The sequence below is a fragment of the Scleropages formosus genome, chromosome 19, assembly GCF_900964775.1.
Source record: "Scleropages formosus chromosome 19, fSclFor1.1, whole genome shotgun sequence".
Taxonomy (NCBI): Eukaryota; Metazoa; Chordata; class Actinopteri; order Osteoglossiformes; family Osteoglossidae; genus Scleropages; species Scleropages formosus.
Window position 1 is genome coordinate 17,850,132 of NC_041824.1, and position 23,731 is coordinate 17,873,862.

At 42.7% G+C, this 23,731-nt stretch overlaps 1 protein-coding gene across 1 annotated transcript; it reads right to left on the reverse strand.

Annotated features, from left to right (window-relative positions):
- Positions 1-1,544: 1,544 nt before the first annotated feature.
- On the reverse strand, positions 1,545-23,708 carry ankrd52a (ankyrin repeat domain 52a). Its single transcript, XM_018760126.2, has 28 exons — positions 23,550-23,708; positions 18,943-19,029; positions 13,412-13,490; positions 13,220-13,290; positions 12,451-12,651; positions 12,235-12,322; positions 11,821-11,963; positions 10,671-10,883; positions 10,304-10,382; positions 10,100-10,214; positions 9,806-9,888; positions 9,498-9,615; positions 9,312-9,380; positions 8,992-9,132; positions 8,728-8,790; positions 8,388-8,499; positions 7,685-7,756; positions 7,202-7,403; positions 6,929-7,016; positions 6,735-6,852; positions 5,982-6,201; positions 5,685-5,772; positions 5,475-5,558; positions 5,223-5,368; positions 4,265-4,347; positions 3,684-3,766; positions 3,423-3,514; positions 1,545-3,019 (listed from the first exon to the last, which is right to left on the reverse strand). The coding sequence occupies exons 1-28, from the start codon at positions 23,574-23,576 to the stop codon at positions 2,778-2,780; spliced, it is 3,207 nt and encodes a 1,068-aa protein (XP_018615642.1). The 5' UTR covers positions 23,577-23,708; the 3' UTR covers positions 1,545-2,777.
- Positions 23,709-23,731: the final 23 nt, after the last annotated feature.

The window sequence follows — 23,731 nt, forward strand, 5'->3', positions numbered from 1 at the left end:
TTCTGGAAACTCCACTCAACATTTTCCTGATATTCCTTTTTTTGGACAGCTTTTGAAATCAGATCAAACAACTTGCACATATAGACAATAACTGGATCTGCACTTATTTTTTAAGACTTATAGCGGCTTTTTTTTTTTTTTTTTTTAAACTATTTCAAGTATTAAAAGCAAATCTCACAACACATTACCACTGTCAGTTTGATAGGTATGCAACTTCCTATTCAGCTATGATTATGTGCAAATCGACCTGTAAAAACAAGAACACCCATGCAGCACCAAGACACCTGAACAGTGGTCACTCTCTGTGGGAAAGGCAGGACTCACTAGCTGTGGCCAGGCTGGGTACAGCTGGGTAATTTTGGCCATGACAGCTACAGTTAGTGCACTGCACAGAAGCTGAGCCTCGGTGCTTTTAGAAGATATTTCAAAGTGGTTAAAAATTGATTTTTGGGGGCAAGAATATCCTCTTTGTGTATTACACATTTTTCCAGTTGAGTTTGCAGGATTGTGAGGTATTGATAGTAGCTGGCCCACTCAAATGCTCAGCAGCAAGGTTGTGTGGCAGGGACAGAGGTCTCAAAACATTTCGGTTAAACAAATAGAATGCAGCTTATTGTTAAAACAAACCAAAAAAAAAAAAAAAAAAAAAAACACTGAGAGGGTAAATACCACAATGACTTATCCCTCTGAGGTATCAGAATAGATGCGATTGCAAAGGCTCAATACTGGGAGCAGTAAGATCTCAACTGTCCACTATAGCCCAGCTGTTTTAGCCAATTTAAGTTGTCTGCATGCTCATTTTCTCAGCTAAAGCCAAATGACTGGTAAAAAGTAAATGAAGGGGTTCAAGGTAACTACCCCACTAAAGGGTAAAACAGCAGCTCCCCTTCAAATATCTGAACCTGCACCGTTTGCCCATGGGTGCACTTATACAACCTACTCCCCCTTCTGCAAGACAATGCACAACTGACTATTTATTGCCAGAAATCTTTGAATAATAATTAAACACTGATAGGTAAAAGGACAAATTTATCCAGATAAGCAACCTCACCCCATAAAACTATATATATTTTTAGTTCTCAGTGTAGTATGGCTGTCTGATAAATGAAATTACACCTTAAGCCTTTCTAGTGTTAATAGATTATAACCTTTGGTCATGTAAACAGTTACCAGCATTCCAGTCTCAAACAGAAAACTACATTTTGGACTAATTTAAATAAAGAATTAATCTTATGTCAAAACATAAGTTAACACAAATTACCCTTACTCTTCACAAGAAAAAGTGCAACTAATTAAAGAAAAAACACAATGTAGCAATTAATATTTAAAAAGGCACCAAAAAGCTAATATGACATCTGCAATAACTGCTTTATGGTATTATTGATCAAACTAAAGACCACGATGGTATAATTTAGCAGCTATGTAACAAAGTGAAAGAAAAAACCTTATCCGTAATCTGTGCAAATTGAGTGCCATCAAATTTAAAAGCATTGATTTAAAAAAAAAAAAAAAAAAAAAAAATCCCAAAAAAAATCTTAAATTTGTCTTAATGTCCATTATTTCATCTTCAAGTGATGTTGAGGTACATAGTAGAATTCAAGCATATCAACTTCACTGATGGAATTGAACTGTGCCCTTGGCCTACTCTGAAGTGTGTGCCTCCTGCTTTACACGCTCATGCTTTTTGCCAAATGTTGCCTTAATAGAAACAGCGCTAGAATTGTTCTCTTTAGAAATTAAGGATCGTACGATATGTGTGTGTGTGTGGGGTGGGGTCCTCTCAGGTCAGGCACAAAGCTGTAAAACCTGTTTGCAGCTTCATGCTGTGCTCCACCTTGAGAGCCCCCCCAAACCTCACATTCGATCCGGTGTTTACAGAAAAACTTGTGCACAGGGGACAAGCCTCTCTAACGGCACCAAAGAACTGGACGATCCTATGACCAAGAAGGAAGGGTTCAAATGGGAGGGAGGTGATCAATGTCGATATCTCAGTGCTCCTTTAACGACACACAATGTCCGGCAGGACACTGATTATTGTTTTTTTTCCTGTACTAAATATGATTGTTTCCTAAAGAAACAAGTGACACAATAAAAGGTTTAGCGAACAGCACAACGGTACAATGAAATAAGCTGTTGCACCTGCTAATGCGATGCAGTGAGGTACCGCACTTTCGCATGTTTCCACTGCTCACCTGGGTAATGCCGTGCGCTGCCACTTGTACTGGACACATTCAGGGGTTCTCTGCACACCGCCCTACCCTCTTGACACCTTAGCTGTGCAGTCAAATCCATACTGGAAAACACGCCAGTCTCTCTATCAACAGCCTGTTATGTGGCTTTCAGGACAGCTGATGCTACACATCTTATTATATGGAAAGAAAGAAATATGTGGAATTAATACTACTAGATAATATATAATTAAGCAAAAGCTGATAAAGATTAATTGTTCATTTGAAATGTTCTGTTGACTCCCATGAATTGATTTTTTTTCCCCCGCTTTTTCCCCTGGGGCTAATATGCCAAATTACCTGACAAAACACAGTGTGTTCCAGGATTAAGCAGTACTGATCTAGGCAGACTTTATGGAGATATAATAAAAGAGAGGCTGTAATTGCATATAGGTTTGACTGCACCCCTAAAGTTGTTTGAACACACACAAACGTGTATAAATGTATTCCTGCTCGTCTAATGTGTGTTGCAAGGGATTCACCCAGTCACGGCGGCGGGGGCTCAGGCTTGTCGGACTGTTATGGGGCAGGGGGAGGTTGGGCGGAGCCTCACTCGGAGAAGCAGCCGTCCAGCCCGATGGCGCCATGCCGCTCCTTGGCATAGGCACGGCGCAAAGCGGCGCTGGGCAGAGGGCCGCAGGCTGCCGCTATGCCGCAGTGCTTCAGCAGGTTAAGGCCGAAGGGAGAGCCGGCTGGGTCTTTGGGAGGAAAAGGCTTCATGGTGGACAGGATGAGGGCCAAGCAGTCGGCCACGTCCTTGTTGGGGGCGCAGGCCAGAGCTGGAGTGTGGCCTGTAAGGGTGGAGGTTTGGGACACAACATCAGGTTGTGACTAGACAAGCAATACTTGACTAAATTGCCAGAACCGTTAAACCCTTTACCGAGGTCATATATAAAAGCAGCTGTGCAAATGAGTTCTGCACGTATATAAATGATGGCCATTTACATAAAATCGTTCAGCAGATGCTTACCTCCAAAGTAATGTATAGTTACATAATATAGTATTTAGCAGATACCTTTATCCAAGATGACTAGATACACCGCCTAAACTACCTAAAAAACCACGGACCCTTTGTACTGCAATATAACACACGCTCAAAGGGAAATTGAGCCGCCAGTTCAGCTGAAACATCTTAGGAATGCCATCCCTGCCAGTAAACTAAGCAAGCTTTAGAAAGTGGTGACCCCAACTCACCCTCCTGGTCCACAGCCAGCACCGTGGCCCCTCGGCTCAACAGCGCCTGGACTACGGTGGCCAGGCCATTCCGTGCCGCAATATGCAGGGGCCTGTGGGAAGTGACACGAGTAAAACACAGGGCCTGCACACAGACATATCTTGAAGAACCTCTCATACATGTGCCCACCTGCTCCCACAACAAAATTCCTTCCTGCCACCCACCAATTGCTCCACTGCGTACATTCTTAAAATAATCTTTATACGGAGAATTGAACTCACATCTGTAGCGCGCTGTTGGTTGCATTGATGAGTGATGGGTTGTGGATCTCTCCCAGAATTAACAGAGCACACATCTCGTGACCCTGGACAGAAACACAGAGAAGCAGGCTAACACATCTGTGTCTGCGCTGTGACAAGAACAGCCACACGTCCCATGGACATCCCATCTCTAGCATCACGCCACATTCTGACAGCAGGACTTTACATCCTGCCTTACATCCATACTTCACATTATCATCAAGGCGCATGCTAGGGAAACCGAGATGTGCGGCTACTGTGTTGTTTAAGTGTACTTGTGTTGGTCACCACTGCGTATCTATATGTAGTTGTACTGCTATTCATCCTATATTATGCAGATACAGACACATACATGTTGCTGTGAGTAACTGCACTATTTATAAAGAATTAATTGCAGTTTCTTCAAACTTTATACTTAATCTTACTACTGGTAAATGTGTAAATGAGAATCCACCAAGTCTCATTTTACCATATGAAAAAGGATCTCTGAGACATGGTGGTGCTATGCAGGATGAAGCTGCACACAGCAAGCAATGGGCAGAGGGGAAAAGGGGTATTCTTACCTTGCTGCAGGCCAGGTGAAGGGCAGTGTTCTTATTAATGTCAAGCAGTGACAGGGTGGCCTTGGCCCGGTGCAGCAAAATCTCTGCAGGGGTCAGAGCAGTTAGCGCTGCACAGCTGCAATATATCTTCCAAACACACCCAGTCTGTTAGATCATGCAGCAAACACCCACAGGAAAGCATTGCTTTACTGAGCACTTCTGATAACCACCTTTTAAAAACAAATTGTCATGAAAAAAAGCAAATGTAACCAAATGTGTGATTTGTCCCTTTTCAGCATCTCTAGTTTGGCCTCTTTCTTCTTCTGTTGGGCTTTTTATTTATTTATTACTACTGCTGTCTTTGGTTACTAGTTCAGAAAGAGTTCAAAACAAAACCACATTTGATTTTCATTTCTGTTCAAGGAGCAGCAGAGAGCAAAACAGAAAAACAACATAAAGAAGGATCACGATTTGTTTTGGCTTTTAAAAAGAGAAAAATAAAAGATACAAAAACAGAAAATAAAAGTAGCCATTGTGTGTTCCGTTTAGTTTGGTTTCCACTCTGGTTTTCCCCATCATAGTTACTGTACATCTACATTTATTCATTGAGCAGGTACTCTTCTCCAGTATGACACAGTAATTTACTAGTATTTAGCTGACATTTATTAGTATGTCTGAGTATTTATCTTTACCAATATTTATCCAAGGTGACTTACAGTGTTAGATACAGTGCAGTCAACTCCCTACAGTCACTCACATCTATACAGCAGAACAGTGTACCAGAAATCAAAATACACTACAGGCAATTTAGTGTCCCCAATTCACCTGAAACTCATGTCTTCAGACTTTGGGAGTAAACCAGAGCATCCAGAGGAACCCCATGTGAACAAAGATAAAACATTTGAACTCCACAGAGACTGAGTAGGACTGGAACCCACATCAAAATGCACAGCCTTCAGTTTTGTTTGTCTGCACTAACCTACAGCTGCAGTCTGGCCATTGTCAGCAGCCACCATGAGGGCAGAGCATCCAGCGTGGTCCACAGCATCAACCTCAGCACCATGGCGCAGCAGGAGCTGCAGCCCCGCTACATTATCCACAAAGGCTGCAGCGTGTAAGGGGGACCTACGGTTATAGTGCAGCAGGAGCAGCGTCACTGTCAGACTACTATACGTACACACAGACAATTTTATTTTCGAAAAAAGTGGTACAAAGAGACACTTCTGTTTACCTTCCTTTCATGTCTCTGACATTCACCAGCTGACTGCCTACAGTCTCCAACAGAAGCTCGGCAGAGCCATCATGGCCGTTCATACTGCAACACATCAGAAGCGGTGACAAAATTAAATCAGTGCAACACCACCCAGTAAAGGGCCACAATTCTTCCATGTTATGCACACCAGAAACTGGCTTTTAGCAGTTCATGCAGAGGTATACATACAGAGCGCAGTGCAATGGGGTGAAAGGGTTTCCTTCCTGGATACTAAAAGGTTTGTGTTCAAGTAAAACTTCCAAACAGTCTTCATGCCCTAAGGAGACCACAGGAGAGCAAAGGGTGAGACACAAAGTCATCGAGTGAGGGACCTGCAGACTGTTTATGTAAAAAAAAAAAAAAAAAAAAGAAAACGTAAACAGATATTCTGATTGTATACACACACAATGGAATTGTCCCCAGCAATGTCTTTAAGTATTTCTTTAAGAGGTCTTGTTACCACGGTGCTCTGAGACTTGTGCTCACCATGGTAGGCTGCCCAGTGCAAAGGGGTGTAGCCACTGTAGTCCAGCAGGGAATCCAGAGGGTCAGTGCGGGCAGAAGCCTGCAGCAGGCTGCCCAGAAGCTCCGCGTGGCCGCAGGACGCTGCCAGGTGCATTGGAGTGCGGCCCTGGAAGTCACGGCACATCACATAGGCGTCGTGCTCTAGTAGAGCCAGCACACAGTCCTCACAGCCCATCACCGCCTGCCAGACAGGAGAAGTGACTGTCAAACCCAGGCTGAGGATATTAAGAAGGGGCTCGCCATCCCTTTCTGAAGCATCTGGTACCAAGTTCAGAGACCACCAACTTCAAATGGGCATGTGGCTTATAAGACAGCGAGAATCAGAGATCTGAGCCTGACATACAGCTGTTGCTATACCAACACCATACAGTTCTCCACCAGTTAGAAGACTGTGATAACCAGGGAGTGACCAACAATGATACTAACTAGTAAAGCACTAATTTTTCTGCATGTAATCTATAACACTCGTGATTACAAGGAGGGTAGTTATTCAGCCATGGACACGCACAGAGCTCTTAGAATGGGTTGGGAAGCACTAGTTGGTTGGACTCCGTTTTCTGACTCCCATCAAAAAAGTCTAAAAATATCCTAAAATGCTTTTAGACGGCATGCTTATAAAATTGTGCTGAAATTACATGTTGAAAAAACATGTAGCTGCAGAAAGAAATGACAGACATGAAAGCCAGCTAAGACGTACAGATGTGGGGGACATACCGCCCGGTGTAGAGCTGTGCGGCCTCTCTTGTCCCCAGCATCCGCTGTGGCCCCCCTCTCCAGCAGGACATGGACGCAGCCTGTGTGGCTGCCCAGGACAGCCAACATCAGGGGGGTTCTGGGTGAACAGCAGTGAAATGTCAGTGGCTGGAGGAAGCCAAAGAGAATTACACAGAGAACTGGGGGGCACTCACTGTCCCAGGGCATCCATTACATCGGCAAGGTCATCTCTCTCTCCACTGTCCATCAGTGCCTGCAGACAGTCTGTGTGGCCACTGGCAGCTGGAAACACAAGTGTATGTGATTGTGTATGTATATTTGGTCACTCACAGCAAGACTGAAGCCAAGGTTGTCGAGAACACAATGAGGTAGCCTTACTTGTAATGTGGAGGGGTCTGCACGCGCACACACACTGGGTATAATCACGCGCACACGCCGGAGTTCATGTGTATGAGAGCAAACGCTACCTGCCATATGGAGAGGGGTCCACTTTCGGCGACGTTCTTTTATGAGGCAGGAGGCCCCGTGGCCCAGCAGGACCTCCACGCAGCGGCAGTGGCCCCTCTGGGCAGCCAAGTGGAGAGCAGTGCGTCCCCCGGTGTCACGCACATCCAGGTTCACCAGTGTTTCCGCAAGCACGCGCAGCGCCTCACAGTGACCATTGTAGGCCTGGGGGAAGGAGATGAGAGGTTTGCGGTTCACTCCCATTCTGAAGCTAAAGAAGCTCATCAGCACTCTCATTATGAATCATTAAACCGGAACACTCTTCCACTTTTCCGTTCTATAATGGTGAAAAACGATGATAAAAATGAACGCAATTAAAACGTCAGTAAGGCCCACACAGCAGTTTTAAAGACACCATTAAGTAAAATGTTCACATTAGAACAGGAGAACAGAAGAGGGGAGGGGTGTAAGGCACATGGAGGTGCCTGGATGTACGCTGTACTTACGGCTAAGTGCAGGGGGCTAACTGGAACACTGTTCTCCACATCTCCCAAACAGTTTAAAGACATTTCAAGGAGCTGAAAAATTAATAGAAAAAGAGGATGCATCATAAATGTTGTTAGTTCCTTATAGGCTGCAGCAGTGTTAACAAGGCCTTTGCCAAGTGAATTTTTTCTGTGCGTATCTGTGTCCGATGAATCATTTCACATGCAAAGCCTCATCTCTTCTGAAAAGAGTCCAAAGACAGTATTTTAGTGGAACTGGTAAAACTAAACTGCACTTTGCGTATGTATGTGTGAGTGAGCGAGCGCATGTGTGAGTGACAGTTTCTGAAGTGGAGAGGTGTTCCCTCCATGGTATACCCTGTCTCAAACCATATGCCTTTAGGATAGGCTCTGGACCACAGTGACCATACACTGGACAAGCAAGTAGTTATGATTGATGGGTGGGTGGATGTATGGACTGTTGAAGACCCCAGATCTGCTCGGGCACTTCTGGCAAGTAAATTTACCTACGAATCATAATTTAATGGGTTTTTTTTTAAAAAAAAAAAATAAAATGCACAAAGCATTTGGAAAGCCCTTGAAACTCCACTATAACTATTCTGGTCTTCACACAGCAGCTGTACTCCATTTTCAAAATAAACTGGCTTAGTTTGCATTGCACATTTAGGTAAACACTGTTCACTTGCATCTGGAGGACCCTCACCAGTTCCAGGTTTTGCTTGTTGCCATGGGCGGCTGCATAGTGGACTGCAGTGTAACCGCTGATGTTGCGAATGGCCGGGTCTGCGCCGTTGTCCAGCAAATGTTCCAAACAGCTGGATACACAAATGCACAGTCATTTATGCTACACCTCAGCTTTCTACATACAATGTCCCAAAGACAGCACACTACATTGATGACTTATGATGTACTTTGATTCTTGGAAACCAACAGTACTTGCAATTTTTCTAAAAATCAGCATGGTTTGTTCCCTTTGCAACACCAAGGCATGTAATAAAAGTGCTCTAACAGCATAAAATCACAAGGCAGAGGTACAGAATCACCAGAAAGTCTCTTTTGCCCTCTCTTCCTCATTTCGATGGCTCCCAGACTGTTGTCGGTCCACTCTGAAATGACAGCAGTTAGAGAGTGAAATCAGAGTGTAAGCAAACTCCAAAAAAGTCGCTTAAAATAAATAACAATTCGGAGCGGCTTACAAATGCTTGGGTGAAAATTGGAGTTGGAACAGTTAAATTTAAGAAAGGACTTATTGACAAGGAACATCTGTGTATATGTACAGGAGCATGAGGGATATCTCCGTATCTCACCGGCAGAAGGTCTGCGAGGCAGCAGCGTAGTGCAGGGGGGTGCAGCCTTTACCGTCAGGCTCATTAACCTCAGCGCCAGCGCTCACCAGGGCCACCGCACACTGGTAGCTCCCGTTAGCTGCCGCATAGTGCAATGGGGTCCTGAGAGAGGGAGACAGGGCCGGGACATGAATGTGCTTGTTCAAATCCAACAATGATGGGGTACTTGGTGCCACAGACTAGGACAACTCTAAGGAAGAGGAATTCCAAAGGCTCAAGGCAGAAGAAATAGGAGTGTATTCCAGCAAATATTGTAAAGCCTTAGAATACAGAGCACTTACCTTCCTAATTTGTCCTTCTTTCCCAAATCAGCACCACTGCTCAACAGCAAGTTAAGACATTCAACATTTCTGTCATATGGGCAGAAAAAAGAAAGTCATGAAATGAGCTTTTGACACCGAAAGAGCTGTATCCACAGGAGTGGATACTACACCAAGTTGTGCTCTGCCCAGGGTGTTGTGACTCACCCTCCAGAAGCAGCAGCGTGTAGACAGGTCCTCCCGAGGTTGTCTGGGGTGTTTATGTCAAACCCCGCTGATAGCACGTGCTCGTTGCTCAGAGACGATACAATGCTATACAGCTGACCTGCCGGGACAGAGGGGTGGGGGGTGGCGTTAGTAAAAACACTTTTCTGCACGAAGCATCAAAGAACTTTATGCCAACTACTCAGGAATGGTACAGACACAGAAACTGCTCTGAGGAAAACAAAAATGTTTTGCCACTTTGTCCAAATACAGCGAAGCACTTCAAGACCATCAGCTGGGTTCCTACTCACCTGAGGAGAGTAACTTGCGACAACAGTCTGAAAACCCGTAGAGCACTGCCAAATGCAGCGGAAACATCCCATGAATCCCCTGCCTGGAAGCATACACACAGCGAGAAGGAGAATGAGAAAGGGCGGCCGCAAATCGGGAAGAATCCACAGGATCAGGCTTATAGCCCCTTAACCTGAACGGCAGCGATGTGCCTTAAAGCACAGCGAAAACCCATCACAGAACTCCCGTTTTCAAACAAAATCAGAAATAAGGAATTTCCAGTCCTACTGCAACAAGCTACAGCCATCTCTCACCTGGCTGTGTCGGCGCCATTGGTCATCAGGGTGCTGATGAGCAGCTCGTGGCCATACTTAGCAGCAACATGAAGAGGAGTATTGCCATATTTATCCACACAGTCAATCTCCCCACCTGTGAGACATGGGCATGGGGTCTCCATCAAGGACTGGCCATTTTTACACACTCTGCAACTGTGAATTTACACCCCATTGTCACAGTACCGTTTTGGATGAGGATCTGGGAGCGAGTGAAGCGACCATGAATGGCAGCCATGTGCAAGGGGCTCTTCCCATCTTTGCTCTACAGAAAAGAGAAAATGCATTTTTAAAAAAAATTCATTAACATGATGCTTTTCTCCAAAGCAGCTCCCAAAATTATATATACAGCAGGGTAATTTTTTACAGGAGAAATCCAGAGCAAATACCTTGCTCAAGAATACTACCGAATGTGTAAGGATTCAAAGCCAGGTTCTTATGCAAAGTGGCAGCTCTAACTACCGATCAACCACACAAGGAAGCCCTACAAACGGCCTTGAGAGCCTTTCTGGTTGCACCTGGCACCATCGCTACTGATGCCATGCTGTCTAACCTGCATGTTGACGTCAGCCCCGTTATTGACCAGGAGCTCCAGGCATAGGGCCCCATTGGTGGACACAGCAGCAAGGTGCAGCGGTGTATAGCCTCGCAGGTTGGGCTGGTTGACATTGGCACCACGGTTGACCAGCTCGTTGGCCACTGCTTCCTGGCCCATGTAGCAGGCCACATGCAGCGCCGTGTTCCCAAAGGCGTTCGGCTCATCAATCTGCAGGGGAAGCCGAGTGGAAAAGCAGCGTGAGCATTGTGGGGGGGGCAGACTGGGGACAATGCCAAATAAAAATTACATCACTGCTAGGCTACAAACAAGTAAGGAAGAGAAAGAATCAAGAGCTTTGTAACTATGAGGATATGAGACTTTGTTACACAAAGCTAAACACTACAATGGAGGCAAAACTAAACTAGGCTGCAATGAGACAGTGTGTGCACTTAAGCGAGATCACAAATGGGAATTAGACTGTGACCACTAAAAAAAAAAAAATTAAAAAAATACAAGTCCTTACTGAAAGACTGAATAACTTTATATATGCATAAACCTATTGGTACTCATGTTAGGTTGCCTGTAACGCACTGGGAGTTGGAAATAAACATCTGAGAGGAATGCAGAGCTCTACAAGGCTAGAAAATGGATGGACTTTGAATTCTGGGAAAATATGACACACTACTTGATAAACATTTATTTATGGTCAATGCTTGCAGTCTTCATCACAAGCAATCTTCAACAACATTTGCAGATCAGATATCCAAGAAGTCCAAGAAGATTCTTAAGTGCTCTAATGCAAGCAGCAAACCTTCAAATGTAATCATACATTTTTCATGATGGTTTTCTTACTACTGCCAGCTTAGGAAATGTACATAAATTAAGCTTCAGTACTCAGATGCACTTCAGACTTTTTTCAGGTGCAAGTGTTCAGTGACCCATCCAAACATCCTTGACAGCACCACCAGCATCTGACCACTGAACAAGCAAGCCTGTGCATTACATGGAACTCTTTCAAAACTCAAAGCTGCTAAAAAAACATCTGAGAACTGACCTCCACTGAGACTGACATAACAGCAAGAACTAACAAAACTGCTTCCCACAGCACCACACTTCTAACCAAACTCTACTGTCATAAAGAGCTGCAATTTTAACCTCCGCTCACCTCAGCGCCCAGCCGGAGGAGATACTTGACCACTTCAATCTGACCGCTGGCAGCGGCAGCGTGGAGGGGAGTGTAGCCCCGCTTGTCCTTGCAGACAGCGTCTGCACTTCGGGAGACCAGCAGCTTAACAATCTCCAAATGCCCTGTAGGAAACAGGAGGGGTCTGTGTCAGAACTCAACCAGAAACCACAAAGCAGTGCTCTAAGAGAGAGGTTAACAGTGTGTGTTACTACAGCAGAGGTGTCCATGTATCTGCCTCAAAAACTGAAGTAAAATTATACCTAATATTTTCCCCCTCAACAGCTTAGATATTTTAAGATATTGCAATTTTTAACTGAAAGCCCACAGAAAGCGAAGTGAAAGTGCCAACTGACAGCTCATGGGTGGGCTGAGCAAGCGAGGTTGGTGCCTCACCTAGGTAAGCTGCCCAGTGGATGGGCTGCCTCTCCTTCTTATCACTGGCACTCAGGTTGGCCCCTTTGTTCAGCAGCAACTTCACCATCTGAAGCAGACAGGACAGGGGGAAAAATAAACCATAGGGAAACTGATCAACACTGTGAAAAAGAACAACTGCACACCAGAGTTTCACCGAACCCACATCGCCCTCCCTCATCCCCTTGCCTGCCTGACCTCCAGGTAGCCACTATATGTGGCATGGTGTAGGGCAGTCCTGCCGGTGCGGTCTGCCACATTCAGGCTGCTCAGCTGGGGCAACAGGGCCTCGGCGCACCGCGTGGCACGATTGGCAGCTGCCACGTGCAGTGGTGTCTGCCAGTATTTGTCCCGCGCGTTCACCTCTGCCCCCTGGCGCAAGAGCAGCCCCACAGCCCTCTGGGAGACAAAGCCATTTGACATTGTGGTTGTCTGTGTGCACATGCTGGACTGTGATCCTAATCTGGGTGGATATTTTAACATTAACTGAACATTTTTGACAGTACTCCAGCTCAAAATCTATTATACAGGTCCAACAAGCTAAGTGCACTTTTACTTGCCTTTATGGTGTTTACACATTTTATATCAGCTGCTATCATGTTTATCTATTCATGTCAGTTTTTCCATTGACTAAAATACAGGAGCAGACACTATGATACTGGCAATAAAAAAAAAAAAAATTCACATTAAATGCTTATTTTTAAATTCTAAAACATCAGAATCCACTGACTTTTTCTAATAATGTGATTTTTTTTCCCCTTTCTCATGTGCTATATCAAGTTTTAAGACAGAGAATCTTAAGTTAAATAATCTGTAACAGCAGATGTGTGGACTTTGAAAAGCTAAAGGAAGTTTGGTTAATTTCTAAACACTTGAAGGAGCCAGCTTTCTATCAATTTCATTTTTAAAATAATGAATTTAAAAAATAAAAAAAAATACATCAGATGCCTTAATTTTGTCATCTTACCTCATTGCGAGAGGCAGCTGCCCGGTGCAGTGGAGTCAGCCACACGTGGTCCTTTGCATTAACACTAGCACCTGGGGGGGTGGGTAAGGAAGACAGTCACATAAAGGCATCTGGCACCCAGGTGATGGGAGTGGATTGTGCTTGAGCGCACAGACACCTCCATCATTTACCGATCACAGAGGGCTGTCTTACCTGAATTAATGAGGAGGTCCATTATATGAACATCACCCAGACAAGCAGCAGCATGCAGGGGTGTGCGGCGCTCTTGGTCCTACAGAAAGGAAGAGAGTAAGGTGTGTTTGAGCTTCTGTCCCATCACAGAACACAGATCAGAGAACTTTGACATACCTGCAATGAAAGCAGCTTCAAGTTCCTCTCAGCACACTTTTGCTTTCTCACTCAACACCAACTCAAGTGCTTACTGCTCCATTTCTTAAACATCATGGCACCAGCAGGCTTAGACAGCAAATGTGATTGCTACGAATAATCAATAACAATTGCTTTTTCTTATGAAGCTGTATGCAGTTCCAACCACCGGTCGCTTGATTACACGGTTGATGTATGTCATCTATTCATAATAACTGTGGATTCTTGTGTGCGGTCTAGAAATGCAAAGACTAGGGATGTGATGGAGCTCATCAAAATGCGCATGTTAAATGCAGGTTTAAACTTATAAATCTATAAGGATGTGAATATATTGTTTTAATAAAAATTAAAATTGAGAGTATACATATCAATTAAAAGAAAAAGTAAATATCTGATTTCAACTTTACACACAGGAGTAATTTTCCTTTACAGCAATTCAAAAAATATTGATTTGTGCTCAAATGAAATATTACTAAGAACATATAATAATTTCTATCAGCATGAGTACTTCCTTTTTAAAAAAAAGCTGCATTTACATTTATTTATTTAGCAGATGCTTTTCTCCAAAGCGACTTCCAATGAACTCTATGTAGTGTTATCAACCCACCCACCTTATTCACCAAGGTGACTTACACTGCTAGATACACTACTTACAATAAGTCACTCACGCCATACATCAGCGAAACACTCTCTCTGTCACTCACACACTATGTAGGAACCTGAACAGCATGTTTCTGGACTAGGAGGAAACCGGAGCACCTGGAAGAAACCCACGCAAACACAAGAACACGCAAACTCCACACAGACTGAGCAAGGATTGAACCCATGTCCTCTCGCACCAGCCAGGTGCTGTGAGAGAGCAGCACTACTCACTGTGCCGCCCTGTATGTGTGTGACCTTACCCAAATTGTCTTACACTACGCAAAAGATTACGACATACATGGTTTATGAAGTCTGTCTTTAAGTTGGACTTTAACGTAAATCAGAACAGTAAGGTATGGTGAAAATCCAACGTCAGTTTGTGAAATGTTTGTCTTAATATATTGTATATCGTGTACCTTTCCATGCATAAAGAAACATTAAAGAAACACTTCCAGATATACTAAAACATTTTTAATATAACAATACAGTAATTATTGAAGAAACTTTAATGTTTGCTTTTCCAATGTTTGCTGGCATTTCACCTTTTTCGATTGCTTTATTATTTCAACTTCAGTTTCAATAATAATTGTTTTCCTGTTGTTGGATGCATCACCATCATTTGCATTACATTTACACTTTGGTTCTATGGTTAGGAGGGTAAAAAAAAAAATTAAAGCCAAATATAATAACACACGAGACACTTAGCAGCAACGTGGTCTGACTGAAGGGAATGAAGTCTATCCTACCTTGGGCTCATGCGTCCCCCCACGAGCCGACAAACCGCTGTAGACAGGCAATGTCTTGATGTGCGCCGCAAAGTAGCGCCCGTTTGTAATTACGAATCATTGCATGTAACTCAAATTTTTTTATATAATAGGCCTGATATAAAGTTTTTTTTTTCTTGTTACTTAACGGTGACAAAAAAAAAAAAAAAAAAACACCTTCTGTTCCGTAAGGGGGTAGTTCATAACTATGGGCTATACGCAAGTTAGACGTTTGTAACCCAGAGGCTGCCAGTAAAAGCAGCTTTGAACACAAGTATATTGGTGTGTGGCCAATCCCGGGGTTGGAACACCTTACATGAAGTCCTCCTTCCCCAATTTACCCTATTATAATCTCACTGAAACAGCCATGTAATTATATACCCCAAAAAAATCAAGAGGATAAAGCAGTTGTTTAAAATCAAATACCCAATGATGTTAATTTGGACACATGGAGACACATGGAAGTGGCCACATAGACAGGACAGAAGCACAGGAGAGCAGACGTTTCAAAGGACTGAGTTTGATGGTATCTAACAACTAGAAGAGAGAGGCACTGGTGAAGATCAGCCCCACCCCACACAATGCTGTCTCCCCTGCCTACTGCTACCATTTACAGTCCTTTGCTGAATTACACTACGTCCTCAACTGTAACTTTTCAGAAACGGAATTTGTTCATAAACCCAACTGTGATGTGACCATCTATAAAATCTCCCTCAATTTACTCATGACCGAGGTTCCTCAAAAACTTCCTCTGAAGCTAAAATAAACTGCAAGACTTTTGCTTATTTACCTCATTTTCATTAACTGCTCCTGTGCAGAGTCACTGTGAGCCTACCCTAAAAACACAGGGTGTGAAACAGAGAACACCGTGAATGGGACTCCAGTCCATCACAGGAATTTTTCTTTACCCCAAAAAAAAAAAAAAAAAAATACCACAAACATGTTCACCATTCTTCAGCATATGGCCACTTCGTTTGCTTTACTATCTATGCAATCAGCAAAAGCTTAAGAACAAAGGTATCGCTCGATATACAATATTTGCTGGGTAAATTCTGTGACTTGTATCACTTCAACAATGACTCAGATATCGCTATATTAAAAAAAAATCATCCCATGTTAACTCAGTTATGTTATGTATAGCCATATGCCCCTCCATCTTCAGTAATTAATTGTCTCATTCAGGGCTGGAGAGGTTCAAAGCCTACCCAGGAATCAGTGGGCACAAGGCTGAGGGGAGTACACCCTGGACAGGATGCTAATCCATCGCAGGGTCAGTTACTTTACTGTTAAAACTAATGTGAAATGACAGAAAATAGAAATTGTCTTCCTATGTAATGCCAACTGTTTACAGATTTATTTCATAAACACATGCAACATTTTTCACCTTATTATTGTTCACAAACACCCTACACTAGCTGAAAATTTGAAAACACATTCAATCAATCCCACATCCAGGGGGCGCGGTGGTGCAGCGGGTTGAACCGGGTCCTGCTCTACATTAGGTTTGGGGTTCGAATTCCACTTGAGGTGTCATGCAACGGACTGGCGTCCCGTCCTGGGTGTGTCCCCTCCCCCTCCAGCCTTACACCGAGTTGCCGGGTTAGGCTCCGGTTCCCCGCAACCCCGTATGGGACAAGCGGTTCTGAAACTGTGTGTGTGTGTGTGTGTGTGTGTGTGTGTGTAATCCCACATCCCCTCTCTGCCTGGGTGCTCTTTACTGCCAACTCACAGCTGGATGCAGAACTGCGGGTGACATCTGTACAAACAAACAATAAAAACTGTTTAGAAGAAAACAATTAAAAAACTGAAAAATGTCAGTGTGTTGAAAAATTCCACTGAGAATACCACTAACAGTTACAACTTACTAAACAAAACAGAACTTCAGATAAGACATTTTATGCACACTACTTTACCATTATGAGGATCCCTACACATTAACTTCATCTAGAGAGCTAACTGCCAGGCCACAAGACACAAGACACAATGCTCTCACAGCCATCACTCATGTTACAAATGAGGCCCACTGTGAAATGTGCCTTTTATACATGCCCTCCTCAGCCATGCGGTCAGTTCAGACTGGTCACAGCTGGCAAGCATTACTTAAGTTCTAATAGACAGACTTCCAGGAAGATTTCGCCATGAGGTTCTGGGGCTTTTAGCAACACCCAAGGAAAATGATTTACCATCGATTTCAACGTCTCCGCCCACACCACAACGCGGCACTGTCTGCGCTGAATAATGCGGCCAAAGGACAGAGGGCTCCATGGCACCACAACCACACACAAATCCAATGGGTGAAGATGTTTACAGGAAAACAAACACTTCTCTGTGCTGACCGGAAACAGGCTGTACCACAAGGAGTGTCACATTTGCTTAGACAGAAACGCATCCCATGCAAATGGAAAAGGTATTCATAGTTTACATGCTATTAAAATGTTAAGTTGTAAAGCTTTTTTTATAGTTTCAATATTTGATGGTAGAGTTATGCAATTATAAAATAAAATGTAACCATGGAGCAAAAACTGATACTTACGAGATGCTAATATGAAACAAAAAGGATCAAAGCTCCACATGTTCACTAGGGACAAAAATCCTACGCTGAGGTCGTGGGGTGAGACTAATATTATAGTGAATACAGAGAAACACATTCACTTAATCTACACACTCATGCAAATACTTCAGTGCACAACTGATACATTAGGTCTCAGCCCTATCACTCATATTTGAATCGTTGCCGAGAACAGCAGCAGTACAACTGAAGGCCTCAAGTTTGAATCCCACCTCCTGCTGTAGTACCTGTGAACATAGTACTTAATCAGAATTTATACAGTAAAAATTACCAAGTATACAGGTAAATCATTGTAAGTAGCTTAACACTAAGGACAAATGGACAACAGCAGAAGTCATGAGTAAGATGGGCCCCAGCTCTCTGCATGTATCTCATCAGACAAAATCAGCAGGTCATGAAAAGCAGCTTCTTACTCTAAGTGCTCTGCTGTACTCTCTCAACTATATTATATTCTAACTATAACACACAATGCATGTTATCCCTCAGAACTGAACACTGGAATAGTAAAAGGAGTTTAGAAGCTTGTGGTGCTCATTTCAGAACCGTAATGGAACTTGACATACACATTTCAGCTTTGTCCTAGATTTAGGGGCCCACAGTGTAAAACAGTGAGGAGGTCATCGGAGATGAGACCAGAAAATACTTGTAACGGTCCATTATTCCTTCACAAAAATTTAGATAGTCTTCTCAGGTCAGGTAACCTGACATCAGCGAGAGGGGATACATTTACCACATTAAAAATGAATAAATCTGGAGTCGAAAAAAATTACATCACAACTTGTCGAATTCTTGTGTGTAAAGATTACTTGCAATAAGAACAGCAGCTTCTGACATTAATGTTTAAATGCCTACAAAGGTTGCAACAAGAGTTAACACGAGTGGGAGGAGTTACAGCTCTACGCACTAAAAGGCTATGGTTTGGTGTCTCAGCAGGTTGTAGAATGGTGCAGTTCACTTCCCAGGCCCAAGGTTAAAACCGAAGACATGCCAGTATGTTCCGTTGACCAGTTCAAGCTTGTTGAAAAGAATGTATGATGATATTCTGCTTTATTAAATGCTTAAGTTTTTTATTTCAAATCAAATTACAGCGTAGGGTTTACACTACTAAAGGTCTTGTAGTGTTTACCTATCTATACAGCTGGGCAATTTTTTCTGGAGCACTTCGAGAAAGTACCTTGAACAGGGGAACTACCCTGAGAAAGCCGGACAAACCCAAGTCCTTCAAGCACAAGACAGCAGATCTGACTACTATGCTGCCCACAGGCTTCTTACACTTAAACCATACAGCTGTGAATTGGAAACTGGACATCTAATTTAAAAATTAAAATGAAAAGAATTAAAACAGCCAAATATGTAAATAGAAATTCTGGTCCAGTACTTACCAGTGCATTAACTTCTTCCTTCTTGTGCAATAACAATAACTGAACTTCTTCTGCATTTCGGCTGAATATGGCCTGGACCAGAGGGGGCTGAAGGAGAAAGGACAAACATTGAAACAACAGATGGACACAAAGGCAGATATTTACTGGAATTAGTCTGGATACAGTTTGTTTCAGAAGAACTGTGCTTTTACTAATTTTTCAAAATTCAGTGTCCATTATTCAGGTTTTAGTTTAAAGGATCATCATAATGATACCTTAAGGCAAATTTGTGACCCCATTTCATACCAATGCCAGCATTACAATGATTTGTCCATCTTAAAATGTGTACAAGTGGAAAGAAGAGGAATCCTGCCTTTTAAAAACGGTATTAAAGCTGAGTGGCTTACCAATAAGCTTATTATGTCAAAGATCAAAGCTTATTATAAATAGAATAGGAAGACAAGGCGGCAGACTTGTGCATCAGCCGTTTAGAGCACAGAATTAAGGCAAACTAGTTTAAAAATGAAACCAACTGAAATTTGTTCACTGTCCACAAACAGTCCCTCATCATGATGATTTGATGAGTGAAAGAGGGATGCAGGGTAGCCGTTTCGTACCACTTGGCACATGAACAACAACCAGCTCTTTATGCTTGTGAGCCACAGATGACTAATGAAGACGGCAAAATGATTACAAACCAAACCCTTCTCCATTCAGAAGAATACAAAACGAGGCCTTTGTATCCAAAAACTGCATGGGGCCTCTTTCATTTGTGGTGTCCAAGAAACATTAAAAAAAACCCTACTCATCTATGTACACTGGGTACCAGTGTTGCAAAGATCTGAGTTATGTTTTCAAACAAAAAAATTGTTTATTTTTAAATAGTATTTTCAAAACCTGCATTTCTATGTCCAACCATAAGCTGGTGGTAAAATGCATCCAAGGACAGAACTGGAGCATGAGACTGGATTAATTCAACCAACTTCTGCAGGGTTTAGAGCTCAGGTTCCATATCTGTGAGGAACCTGTGTGGTAATCAAAGACAAGATGACGAGTGTTGCACATGTTACTCGAATAAATCAGTGAACAACTCACAATAAACAAAGTCTACTTTAAACTGACTGAAAATCTGAAAAAAAATTGTGTTCACTACCTCCTATTCAGTCTGTTGTGCTCTGCTATACCCAAAGAGACAGTGCTTTGCTCCATCTGTGCTTCAGTTGCTACACAAGAATGAAACTGTAGAACGGAGAAAATATTAGAAAGTGTTTCACCTTAAACACCAGCTGCATTTCACTGGCAAGAAGGAATAAAACTTCGACAGAACTTCGAATTTTCAATTTTGATTTTTTTTCCCTCCAAGCAAGAAATAGGCGGTACGATACTCTCTCATGATGCTTTGTACTCTAGTGCAGAATCGCTAGTGTATACAACTGATACTTTACAGTGTTCTGTGTTGCCAGCATTTTTTTGGATACCCCCTGTATCTATGTTGTGCTTTATGCATCCATCATGTCTACGAAACACCCATTTGTGTCTCCAGCTACTGGTGAGAGGAGGATGAGAAAGGAAATTACTCTTGAGGAAAAACTCAAGATAACTGTCTAGCATGAAAGTGGCAAGCCCGTAATGTCCATCGCACGTGAACTTGGACTTTTGCAATCAACGATCTTGACCATCTTAAAGGATAAGAAGTGAAGATGTTCAGTAGGTTAGGTGTATTAAATGCTTTTTCAACTTACCATGGGTTTTGGGGACCGTATATATTTATATTTTGGTAATACAATAAAGTTAATCTAGACAGTAATTTCCTTAATGTACTCAATCAGTTCTAATTCGTATAAATGGGATCTAGAAACTATCCTATGGTTGAGTAAGGTATGCGAGTGTCATGCAAATTAGCATATTTAGTCTTTTTCTCCCTCTGAAAAGCTTTAAAAAAGTGCTAATTCAAAAAGCTATTTTTTAGAGCAGTTGCAAGAAAATGTTTGTGAATCCTTGAAATTACCTGAATTTCTGCATTACTTATTCATAAAATGTGGTCTTATCAATTAAGTTACAATAATATGCAAATGGATTCTGTTTAACATACAATTGTACTTCTTTTTGAACACATAATTGAACATTCACAGCCCAGACTGGAAAAAGTGTGTGAACCTTTAGACTAACTGTCCAAAAACTAATTGGAGTCAGATGTTCCAATCAGTGAGAATGAAGGTGTGGATTGGAGGTCTATAAAATAAGCGCGGAAATGTAGCTTACTGACAGAGTCCGCTCTTCTTAATGAAGATCTGTTCATGTGAACCATGCTCTGATCAAAAGAAATTCCAGGACTTTAGATGAATTACACAAATGCATAAAACTAAAAAAGGCTTTTTTTTTTTTTTTTAAAAAAAAGAAGCATTTCTAAAGGCCTCAGTGTTCATCAGTCCACAGTAAAACAAATTGTCTATGAATACAAAAAAATTCAGTGATGTTGCTATTCGCCTGGAGTGGGCACCCTGCAAAAACCACCACAAGATTGCAGTGCACAATGCTGAAAAAAAACCCCCAGATGACCGCAAACAACCTGCAAAAGTACCTGTTCATGTGCCCACTATCAGAAAAATAGTGAACAACAATAGTGTTTATGGAACACCACCACGGAGAAAACTATTGCTCTCCAAAACAAAAAACTCCTGCATGTCTAAAGTTTGCAATAACCACCTGGATGTTCCAAAATGCTTCCGGGATAACACCGTAAGAAAAGATTACTCAAAATTTGAACTCTCTGGCAGAAATGCACAACAGTATCTTTGGAGAAAGAAAAGCACTGCACACTAACACCAAAACCTCATCCCAACCATAAAGCATAATGGTGACAGCATCATGGATTGGAGATGCTTTGCTCCCTCAGGGCTTGACAACTTGCTATCGGGGAGCAATGAATCCAAAATTTTATTAAATTTTACCTGACATTGTCATGGTAGTGGTCCATCACCTGAAGGCTGATAAAACTTGGGTGTCGACAATTACCCAAAAACACAGGAGTAAATCAACAAAGAATGACAAACAGAACTTGTATCTTGGAATGGTCCAGTCAAAGTTCAGACCTCAACCCAACTGAGATGCTGTGAGAAGAGAGGCTAAAACAGTTTTGTAAGGAGAACAGTCTAAAGTTCTTCTCAGCAGAAACAGAGAACATTTGGTGTAGGTTATTGCTACTAAAGCAGGTTCGCATACTTCTTCCAGCTTGGGCCATGAGTATAACATACATGTATTCAATTTTGACAAAAAGTACCACTGTTGTGTTTGTGTGTTATCAATTTGCTGTACAATAATAACATCGGGTCGCGATGCAGCAAGACACCCACTTTACGGACTCAGTGTCCATCGGTATGTTGTGTTTAATTTACAAAAACATTCAGTTTGTAATTCCACGCAAGTTACTCTTAAAATGGCAACAAACCAAAAACATTCTGGTGGTGCAGATTAGAAAAAGCAAAAGAAAATTAGAAAGGAAGGTAATAGTGCAAAGTGAAAATATACTACTGTATTTTATTAGCCTTGTAACATGAGTACCATGTGAAATTAGTGACAAATAACAAACAAAGCCCTTTACAAAACGTAGAATTGCAAGTTAGATATCCTAACTAGTTTAACTAGGGTTTATGCAGCATAAATTGATTTCATGACTCACAACAAGGTGAAGGTTGAAGGTTACCGGAACAAAACTCCCCATTGAACTGAGGACCTGTACTTGAACCTCAACCATTAAATTCATTTGTTATTATTTACATGCTAATCACACATCACTGGCTGTGTACAAAGTATGAGTGCCCTGCTAGTAACTCTCTCAGTAACAAAGCTAGACGTGGCCAGTGAGTGCCCTACTAACTCTAACTGTCAGGACTAGTACAAGACCGGCTGTGATGAAGCCGGCCGCTCATGACGGAGCAAATCCTTAGACGGAAACATCATTACAATAAAAAAAAAAAATTTTTTTAAAAAATGCAAGTCGCAAGACTCACACATAGAAGGAATCGAGTGCAAGCGGTGCAAATAAGTGAACAGATTTGCCTCACTCACACCACGTCTGGTTACCGAGTTAACCGGTCGGTACGTCACGGTCAAGAAACTAAGTCAAGAGAGGAAGCAAACGAGCCAGGGGCAAATTTGAAGTGGTAACAAACTCGGCCGCAGATACCTTGACAACAGTCAATGAAGCAGACATCGATATATGATTATTATTCTCCAAAAAACACACAAAACAAAGCGCTTCGTTTGGTTCCATGCTAGGCAGAGGAGAGGTACGTCATACGCCTCGGCAGGTGAATCCGGCGTACAGACAACCGACTCGCGCTGGAATCTACGACACATTTCCTGACAAATCACACGATTCAAAGCGCTTCGGCAGAACTGGTAATAAATATAAATAGGTCACACTACTTTCAAGTTAAGCTTAACGCACGGGCCGCCGTGCAGCAGGGCCGCCAGGCCGCGCGCCACTCGCATTTCCTAGTCCGCGCCATGGCCCAGCCCGCGCGACCGAGCGCGCGCCGCCCGCCCGCCAGTCCGCTCGCGCTTCTTCCCTCGGAAAAAGGGACAAGAGAAAGACAAACGGCCGACATTCCGTTCGCACCGCTTACCTGGTCTGTTATGTTTAGTATTCCCATCTCCCAAAGTCAGTCAGGGCGAAGGTCCTTCATTAGGATGGGCCAGAGAGGTAACTGGTGTACTTTAGTTTTATTATGATTATTATTAAAGGATAGCGTCTCTCGGTGTCTGTCTGTGCTCGTCGTTGTTTATTGCTGTGGTAGACTGACCGGGA